Source organism: Wolffia australiana, chromosome 2 (genome assembly GCF_029677425.1).
Source record: "Wolffia australiana isolate 7733 chromosome 2, ASM2967742v1".
In the NCBI taxonomy this organism is placed as follows: Eukaryota; Viridiplantae; Streptophyta; class Magnoliopsida; order Alismatales; family Araceae; genus Wolffia; species Wolffia australiana.
In genome coordinates, this window is record NC_135836.1 from 24,060,542 (window position 1) to 24,070,717 (window position 10,176).

Genomic DNA, 10,176 nt, shown 5'->3' on the forward strand with positions numbered 1-10,176 from the left:
AAATATTATTAAATATAAATTAGAATAACCTTTAAAACAGCTTAAATCATTTTAAGCTCGAGACCACACATCTTTCATTTTTTATGCAGAAAAATTTAAAATTTATATCATACCTAATATATTGCATACCTAATATAAAAATATAAGAATCATTAGATCTGATAGTAATTTGATAGGAAATAACTTGACCACATGTCAATGATAATGCAATGAATGAGGGAGAGGGTGGAATTATTGAAGAAGAAGGAAACTTATCTATCATTTTAGAATGGAAAAATTTTATTGGATTGCTCTTAAATTTTTTCTTAACTTAAATATTATATGATAATAATAAATATACTATTGAAAAACCAAAAAATCTAAACATATCTGAGGAGTTGAATAGTATTATTTCCGAATCACATCACTTCCTTATACAGAAAGATTCACAGTCTTGTATTGTCCCAAGTGGTTAGAATGAATTTCCCATTGATATAAATTTTAACAGGTGATTCATAATTTTAAAGGTCCATACATAATCCAGAAAATATAAATAATATATGAGTAAATTTATGGATAATATATGGGTACTTTGAAGTAGATTGAATGCCTTATTATTTTAGTCAAGATATCTAATCTAAAAAATAAAGAGATTTGTGAGTTGATGAGTAAGGGTAAATCTACAACAGTGTTAGGATCACCAATTTGAAATTTGGTATTAGCTTATGGAGAAATAAATGAATGTCGTGTAGAGAACAGTGTTTATGATCATAAATACCGAGAGGGAAACATAATCGAATCATTATAATTTTCTTTATAGTAAATTCATTCGTGATTGATGGGTTTAAACTATGGAAATGTTTTCAGGTACAGGAAAGTAATTAACATGGCTGAAGAAGTGCTGGTGAACATCATAAACTACCTTTAAGGCATTTTTCAACTCTTGTGAATCAATCGAGATTCACAAGTAGAACAGTAATATATTTCTTAGTCTACCCTTGAACTTCCAATTTTCCAAGTATGCCTGCAGGAGTGATCAAATAAAAACTTCAGGGAGTCTTTATTTGGCTTCTTTTTGTTGGGCGATCTATTAGAATTCAGGGGACATACCTCTTTTTTTCCACGTGTCATTATCTTCTCTTATTGGATATGGTATTCCAGTTTATTCGAGGCATTATTATGATACAGCCCAGTCAACTTAGAGTAACATCAATTCACACTGAATTTATATACAGGTGGTGACTTTAAGATAATGGAGATTGAATTGCCTTCTTCAGAAAGAAAAACCACAATCCAAAGGCCAATGAGTTCAATTTTAATGGGCAGATCCAATCTAGACTAGACATATGATCACAATTCAAAATATTATGTCTATCCTTCAAGTTAAACTATCGAAATAAGATGCTTTAACGGATCAAAATTACCAAAGATAAGAGAAATTTTGCGCATCTTAATTCAGATGTGAAATTATTTTCTCTATCTTGATACTCGTGAATCTTTTTTGTCACAAACCTGAGATCCTAGCACAGTTGGTGGAGAAGGGGAGAAGTAGAGAATAAATAAAATATTATAGAAGTGATGTTGACCCTCACAATCTTCCCCTAAGGAGTGATTTTATACTCATAGCTTCTCCTCAATATACCAAAACATTGGGAGATAGTTATTCAGTCAAGGGTTCTCAAAATACATCACTGATTATTTCACACATTGTATCTCTCATTTATACACACTGCTTCAGGGGCAAACCAAGTAAACATAAAAGTTTTGGCACTTCTTGGATGCTTGGTGGTTGAATATTGCTATGAATGTTTAAGGGAAGGGTCTTTTCACCATGAGGCATTTTCTGGATTGAATCTTTGGCTTAAACCTGTTCTATTCATTTCTCAAGTTCAAGAGAGGGTCAATACACTTCTCCTAGACTTGGTCAAGGTGTTGATAAAGTTCAATTTTGACATAATCTCCTCACCATTACTCTCAGTTCCACCACCATCTTATTCTCAGCCTTCAATCACTAGTTTTCAATCCCCCATGTGATTCTTCTCAATACCCACTAACAAAATGTTTTTTTTAAAGAAAAAGAATAACAAAATGATCAATCATCAAGCAATTTTCGAAGTTGTATAAGAATTTGTCAATTGATTCATAACCAACTAAAGGGTTGCTCTTAAACATCTGAAAGAAATTAAAGAACTAAAACTTGAAACTGTTGGAACTCAATCCATCATGTTTCTGAAATTATTTCACTATATGGTTAAACAATTCATCACCAAAAAGTTGGAGAGAGAGCAGAGGGATCAGTAAAATCGAATTTGGTCTACAATCATTTTTTTTTGCCATTATTGGGCGGAGGAGGGAGGAGATAAGGCAAGTTGACAGCAGAGACGAGCTCGATCGTTCTGTTCGTGGTCTCAGACATGGAGGCCGCGGCTATCTCTGGTTCAGGTTCTATTCTCTTGTCCATGCACGGCAGCAGTAGCAACAAGAAATCGGCTTTTCCACGCCGGCAGTTGAGCATCGGAGGTCCTCAGGTTGGCCTTTCTATGACCCTGAATTCATAACGTTGTTTGCGATTTTTGTCATTATTGTCGATCCACATCGTGGATGATTCTCGATTTATCATCTGGGTCGCATCTATGCGTTGTATTTCTGGGTTTGCTTTTTGCTTCTTTCATCCCGTTTCAATTCTTTGAAAGTTTCACCTGACTGGATGTGTTCTTGGACAGTTTGTGCAATGGAGGTATATGGGATTTTCTAGAATCAAGTTTAATTGTAATGGGCTGTGCTCATCTTCGCTGGTGAACTCCAATTTACCGTCAAGACGACATAAGCTCAAAACAGATGGGAAGAAATCAGAATCCAGGCTTATTATCAGCCTGGTTCAGTCAATTCGGAGCTTGTCTTCTGATCGTTGGTTGTCGCTTAATCGTCAAAGAAGCCTGAAATCCTTGCGATCTTCTATTATCTTGCTACAGATTAAATATTGGAAAGAGAAAATTTTTCACTCTTTCCCTCTGTTACTCTCTCGTCTTGCTTTCGGCGTGATGCTCGCGTTGTCAGTCTCTGTTGGTGTCAACAAATCACCTGCATGTACGTTTGTTCTTAAAAAATTATTCTTTTGGATCCTGAATGTGTTTATCATTGCCTAATATTTTGAATTTTCACTATCTTAGGGGCGCTTAATGAAGAAAATTTACTTTTCTTGGAGGCATGGAGAACAGTTGATCGCGCATACTATGATAAATCATTTAATGGACAGAGTTGGTTTAGATATCGTGAACAAGCGCTGCGAAGTGAACCAATGAATACACGAGAGGAGACTTGTATGATCTCTCACTTGATAATTTTAGATGATCGTAGACTGTATCTATCAACTTTTGAAGTAGTATATGGTTCAGGTTCAGTGCATCCTGACTACATCGATGTGTGAGGTCGATGTTGATTTTGACATTGATGATGACGGTTTGCTGATAATGTCATCAATTCTGATGAGTTTCGACGTTGTTGCCCATGTCAACTGTCCGTAATTAAAGAAAATTTCGTTTGACACCGTCGTTATCGTCAACTTGGCTGACGTTGACATTGATGGGGTTGCACATCTATATGAAGGGTTCTGCACTCATCAACATCAATAAAGTTGTCAGCATTGCACCAAGTTGACGCATATGGACATTGACACGATTACCATCAGCAGTTGATATTAACGCCATCAGCCTACATCAGCCGTCAACTTCGTAAAACTATAGTTCAACCAAGTTGACGATAGAGTTTTACTAAGTTGACGGCTGATGTAGGCTGATGGCGTTAATATCAACCGCTGATGGTAATTGTGTCAATGTCAATGTCCATATGCGTCAACTAGGGTCAATGCTGACAACTTTATTGACGTTGATGAGTGCAGAAACCTTCATATAGATGTGCAATGTCCAGTTTATCACAATTTTACTCCGTCACAAACAAAAATCCATTTTCCTTATAGAGTCATGACTTGGGACTGATGCTTTAGCAGTTTTCTGATTGTCCCATTAGACTGGCGTTTCCATTTCCATGTGAAGCTTTGAGGAAATAACTTTTGGCGTTTCCATTTCCATTTGCTGTTAATCGTCTGAACTCAAACATCTCCTTAAGCTAACACTCTTATCAAATTATGTAGTTTTTATTCAAAAAAAATGTAGCTACGTTTAGATGAAAACTAAGGCTAAAAAGGTTTTGACATGTTAGTGTAAACGTCTCTCAGAAATTAAGTCGCAAGCATCCATTCCTTTATATAAGATAACATGAATTAACCCTACAGATATGGCAATCAAGAAGATGCTTGCGACGCTTGACGACCCTTTTACTCGTTTTTTAGAACCTGAGAGATTCAGGAGTCTGTGGGTAAACATTCTGAGTTGACATTCCGTCCTAAATTTTTTTAATTATTTTTAGTGTTGAACAAAAAACTCTGCCCTTTTCTGAAGGCAGTCAGGCACACAAGGTACTCTCACAGGTGTTGGATTGTCGATTGGATACCCTACCAGACTTGACGGTTCAGGCATCGTGGTGATATCGGCAACACCCGGTGGACCAGCTAAGAAGGCTGGCATTCTTCCTGGAGACGTAATACTGTCAATTGATGGTAAAAGTACGGAGGATATGGATATCTACGATGCTGCTGAGCGATTGCAGTATGTTTCAATCTGTTTGACTTATTTGTTGGACTTTTTTGGATTTTTTTTTGAATTCCAAGAAAAGGAAATTGGTTTTTTATTTATGTATCGATTCGTTCACTGATAAGATCATCTGGTGGACTTATTGTCAAATAGGCAAGGAATATGCTCTGGCCCGTCAAAGTGGGCATGTCCGGCCATTGGTCCAGGCGCAGTCTAGAGATCCTTAAGTTACCTTTCCGTTAGAGTTACTTCAAATAAATTGTGAGCGTGCTTAGGGCTTTATTATCTAGTTTATGGTTGTTAACCAAGGTTCCCAACCTGCATCCAGCTAGGAGACGCCCCGTTACATTTGGCACGGTTGAGGGACACCATCTATCTTCGTTGGCTTCTCCTTCCTCTCGATTATCCTACCTGTGGGTTCCCTTGAGGGGTCCTACGACTCATCCAACTGACGTTTGTCTTTTTTGTGAGTTCTAGATTCGAAATAAAATAATGAAATACGTTACTTAAATCAGAAAATCTTTTTTTTTTTGAATTCAAGAGGGAAGATCACCCGAAATCGGTGATCAGCCCAGAAAATCATAATGATATTGTTGAGAAATATAACTGTAATCGAACTGTGACATTGAGTTATTTCTAATTTTCCTTACGCGCATCAGTTTGCCTCTCTCTGAACTTTTTCAGTTTCATAATTCCGAGTTCTAATGATTCTCAGAGGGCCGGAAGGTAGCTCGGTGGAGATGGATATTCGGACTGCTTCTGAAAACAAACACATTTCTTTAATGTATGTGTTTCTGTTATGCTCTTTTTTATGTAAATTTATCGTCTCGCTTAAAATTTTGGGCACTCTTTATCGGGATCTCTTGTGCAGGAGGGCAAAAGTTACCTTGAACCCTGTGAATTCTGTGATCTGCGATGTTGCTAGCATGGGAAATAATGATTCTAAAATTGGATACATTAGGCTGGCGACCTTCAACCAAAATGCTTCAGGTAACTGACGATTCATGCCATCAGTCTCTCTTCTAGTGTAGCTCGTTTTTAGAAGTTCATTTCTCGCTATTGCTTTCATTTTCCTTTTTTTCCCTTTAGAAAGAAAATTTATTCAGTACTTAATCTTATGCATGTTCCGTTTATAATTTTCTCTTGCTAATCACAATGGCGCCTGTTTTTTCCTTCTAGGTGCAGTTAAGGAGGCCATAGAGAAACTCAGAGGGGATAACGTTAAAGCTTTTATATTGGACCTTCGGGATAACAGGTAATGTCCTCATCATATACGACCATGATTTCACGGTTAGGCTGCCTACTTGATATGGTTCATCATTTCCCTGATACAGTGGGGGGCTATTCCCAGAAGGCATCGAGATTGCCAAGATCTGGTGAACTTCTAGGCCCTTTTTCTCTCAACTTCTTTGACTTAATTATCCTATTATTACTTAAATTCTCGAACGTATCCATGTAGAGATGTATTAAATTATACATGAAATGAAAAAAAATGTTATTTTTTTACGAACGATTTCTGAAGCCCTTTGGAGAAGCAAAGCGCTTCTTTACTCGTGCCATGAAAAACTAAATAGGAAGTTTACTTCTGGTTAAATAGGTTTTTCCCACGGATTTCTAAGAATTTAGATTTTATTGATATTTCAGGTTGCAGAAAGGGGTAATAGTTTATATTTGCGATAGTCGTGGAGTTCGTGATATATATGATACGGATGGAAATGATGCGATTGCAGTGTCAGAACCGCTTGCTGTCTTGGTATAATCTTTGTCCTCTATTCAAGAGCTAGATCGAAATCCTAAATTTACTTAAAATTTTAAAATCTTAATTTGGGCCAAGTTTAAACACTAAAGTTACTTGATATTTCTTTTTGAAAACAAGAAAAACTATGATATTTGATTTTCTGGATCGCAGGTCAATAAAGGGACTGCAAGTGCAAGTGAGATCTTGGCTGGGGCACTAAAGGACAACAAAAGGGCAGTGATATTTGGAGAACCCACATTTGGAAAAGGGTAAATTAATCCATAAAAAATAAGAAATAAAAAGTAACTGAAAAATTCCTTCTCTGAATCCTTCAAGTTTGGGATTCAATTGATGAAGCTGGCGGTTCTCTCTCTGCAGGAAGATCCAATCAGTTTTTGAGCTGTCGGATGGATCGGGGCTGGCAGTTACAGTGGCGCGCTACCAGACTCCATCTCATACGGACATTGATAAGGTCAGATCCCGCCATGCGATTTATGACCATGCTTTGTGATACTTATGGTCATCATGAAGTTGCTTAAATTTAATAGGAACATAGATCTCTCCAAGAATAAAATGTAAGATAGTTACCCGCGGGAACTGATTGATGGATCTCAGTTTGAGGAAAAAGAGGATCGGATCATTTCTTTGTATTTTTTTTTTCAAATTGGATTAATTTTTGAAACGCATGTGCATTAGCTAAGAATTTTTATTTATGTTGATGAGAAAACATCAAAAGTACTTCAGTTTGATGGAATCATGTACTTCGGTAATGTCGCCTCATACTAGGTGGTGGATTAAAAGACTTCTTCCGTGAGGTGCTTTCCCTGGAGTGCAATGTCATGAATCAATCCAATCCGTTAAGCTGACATTTCTGTGCCGAGCATTTTAGTATGTAGTCTGAATAGATTAGTGATCATCACTTCTGTGGATAAGTTCATGACCTGAGGAATATATTTTAATGTTTTTGCTACGGAGATTAGATTTGTGCATGTATGGTATGACCATATCTTTCTTTTATTTGTCACATCTGCATTTCACTGCAGCAATGTCTCTCCTCTGCCCGCCATTGAGCTTCTATTTACCATCTCTCTCTTGCTCAATCTCTTGCTGTGTGGATCTTTTTCTCTTTCTAACTCATGCTGTGGCTCCATGAAGGTTGGGGTGATTCCAGATCATCCGCTTCCGGCGTCCTTCCCTTCAGATAAGGAGGGAATCTGCGACTGCCTGAAGAATCCTGCATTGTGCAACTTGGACAGCACAAAGCTATTCTCCAGGTGAGAAGCTTCTGCCAAAGATCATCATTTAGGTACAGTTAAAAAAGAATGTATTGGAAAGGTCCCATCACCATTTAATTTGGCATTCTGTCCCTATCCTGCTTCATGTCAAATATTGTAATTCGCATTGGATGGAAGGGAAATGAAAACTAGTTACCCCACTTGAAGTTTGTGAATCTACTTGCTTCTGCTAAACAGGGTTTTTCCTTTCTGGAAATAATCAAAAGATATTGAAAAATAGATCATTGATCAACCGAGACTTTTAAAAAAAAAATCATTGATCAACTGAACTCTCTCTAGGGCTTGCTTAGAAATAATAAAGAAGAAGATTCTGGAAATATCATGAAATAAGAAGGTTTAAAACTGTCTAATTCTTATTCCATGATATTTCCAGAATCTTCTTCTTTATTGTTCCTAAGCAAGCCCTCGAGAGAGATCAGTTGATCAATGATTTTTTTTTAAAGTCTCAGTTGATAAGGGACAGCACCGCACAGTTTAAACCTTCAGATTCTTTCAGATAGTTTTCGTTCTAGAATTAGACAAAATAAAATGTACCATAGATCAATTGTCAACTAAACCTTCCCGATGCCTTGCATAATAATAATCATAAAGAAGTAGAATTTGGAAATATCATGGAATAAGATTTGATCTTATTCATCGGGATATGATGTATTTATTTTGCTGATAATCACTCCCCTGTGTGGGTGAATAATTTTTCTCTTGTTTCTGACGAAATGACTTCTTTTTTTCTCTCCCAAGCTCTAAAACTTTAAATTGTTTCGTATAGTTTTTAGCAATTGGTTCGAGTTGGCTGAACCGACCCCTAGGTTGTCTTCTTTGTCTTGACCAAGAAGTCAGTTTGGGGTTTGGTTGCACCTGGGTCAGGTCAAATGGTTTCATTTAAGGGCTGGGAATCAGATCTGGATAAAAAAGGTTATTGAACAAACAGCCTTGGTGGTGATCAGATTGATCTGATTAGTTCAAAAAGCAAAACTCAACTTCAGATAGCTGCCAAAATGGGGTCTTTCTGATCATAGACAGCAGTAGAGAGACAAGATTGAAAAGAACTTCATTTGATTGCTCCCGCTGCATCTTCAAGTTGCATTTTAGTAGAGGTTGCGACTTCTCAACTGTGGTCTGATCAACCGATCAATCAGATCTACATTGAGATATTTTGGATTGATAAAAAAATATTTTATCATGACGTATACTTTTTTTTTGGTGGATCATCAGTAGAACTTGATTGATCAATGAAACTTCTTGATTGATTAGTTGGCTGGGTCATGATCGATTCTGATGGGAAAAAAAAAGGAACGATAATACACCCGAAAACTTGTTTCGTCCCAGTTCCACCACCACCCCGCCTCCTCTGGCAGGGATAGGTTCATGGTAGGCAAAATGTATGGGGGAAACATATTATATGAACACAAATGTACCATTTATGTTTGTGGAATCCTAACCTAGGTTAGGTTAGGAGGAAGAAGATGGAGAAGGATGATGAGACCAGAGGGAGAAGAAGAACAATAATCTCATAACCTAGAGGTTACACGAGAAGGGTCTTTGTACCCTAGGAGAGAGAAGATGAGTAAGGCTAATGGGCTAATAGAACAGGGCCCATTAGCCATATAGGGCCTATCTCACTAACAATGTTTCAAGTTTGAAATGAGGAAAATTGACTGGTTTAAAGCAAAGATTCAACTTAATATTGCTTAAGTTTTTTTGTCTGAGTTTTTCCTTATTCTGTCTCTTGGTGACACATACACAACAAAAAATTGAACCAGCCAAATGCCATAAGCTGAGAAATGTAACAGAAAAAGACGGATGAAAAAAGAATGCAAGTTGATCACGAGCGCAAGAAGATGAAAAGTTGCAATAAAGATACTAGAAATAAAAACAGAAATAGATGTGAAATGTGAATAATGAAGAAAGTAGAAGGAACATAAAATAAAGTCAACCAAGAGTTGAAGGGTACTAACCATGCTGGCATATTTGGAACGGTGGGCGTTATGGTGCCAGTGGAGTTCTTGCGCTCACCGAATTAGGCTACATCAAAGTTAAGCATCTTCAACAGCAGGCACTTATGCGTAGGTTGGTTTGACCGGACTGAACCGGGACTGTAGGTAGGTACTCCATTTGAGGGTGGACCGATTTGTCAAACAGGTTTAGGTCCATGGGTCAAACTGGACCGGAACTGGCAATATTATTTAATATTTTTATAAAATTTCTAAAAAATATCAAATCCAACTCGACGGAGAGGTTTCTATTGTGCTCATGATAGACGCCATATATTTGACCATATGTGAGAACCCACTTGATGTAGAGCATATTTAACATTACTATGAACATAAGTTTTCGAGTTTGATTTTGAAATTTCACAAGTCAGCCTGATCAGACTGGGACCGGTCTGGACTGGACCGGGACCGAACAAGAACGACCGGGAACTGAATGGAAGTTTAGGTAAGGTTTAATTCTTTCGTGAAAAATCGGACCAGACATGATCCATTCATCTATGAGCCAGATGTATTGTGGACAAATT

The 10,176-nt window shown here is 37.3% G+C and overlaps 1 protein-coding gene across 3 annotated transcripts; it reads left to right on the top strand.

The window, feature by feature from the left end:
* The first annotated feature begins 2,313 nt into the window (after positions 1-2,313).
* On the top strand, positions 2,314-7,807 carry LOC144700183 (Peptidase S41 family protein). Of its 3 annotated transcripts, none has more exons than XM_078571612.1 (13): positions 2,314-2,507; positions 2,703-3,066; positions 3,150-3,299; positions 4,271-4,353; positions 4,441-4,643; positions 5,344-5,412; positions 5,500-5,618; positions 5,808-5,883; positions 5,963-6,004; positions 6,273-6,381; positions 6,538-6,635; positions 6,745-6,838; positions 7,522-7,807. In XM_078571612.1, exons 1-13 carry the CDS (start codon positions 2,394-2,396, stop codon positions 7,642-7,644), a joined length of 1,644 nt encoding a protein of 547 aa, XP_078427738.1. In that variant the 5' UTR covers positions 2,314-2,393; the 3' UTR covers positions 7,645-7,807. The 3 variants fall into 3 exon arrangements, with proteins under 3 accessions (XP_078427738.1, XP_078427737.1, XP_078427739.1); XM_078571611.1 differs by having other exon boundaries at positions 4,271-4,349; positions 4,437-4,643; XM_078571613.1 differs by lacking the exon at positions 5,963-6,004 and having other exon boundaries at positions 4,271-4,349; positions 4,437-4,643.
* Positions 7,808-10,176: the final 2,369 nt, after the last annotated feature.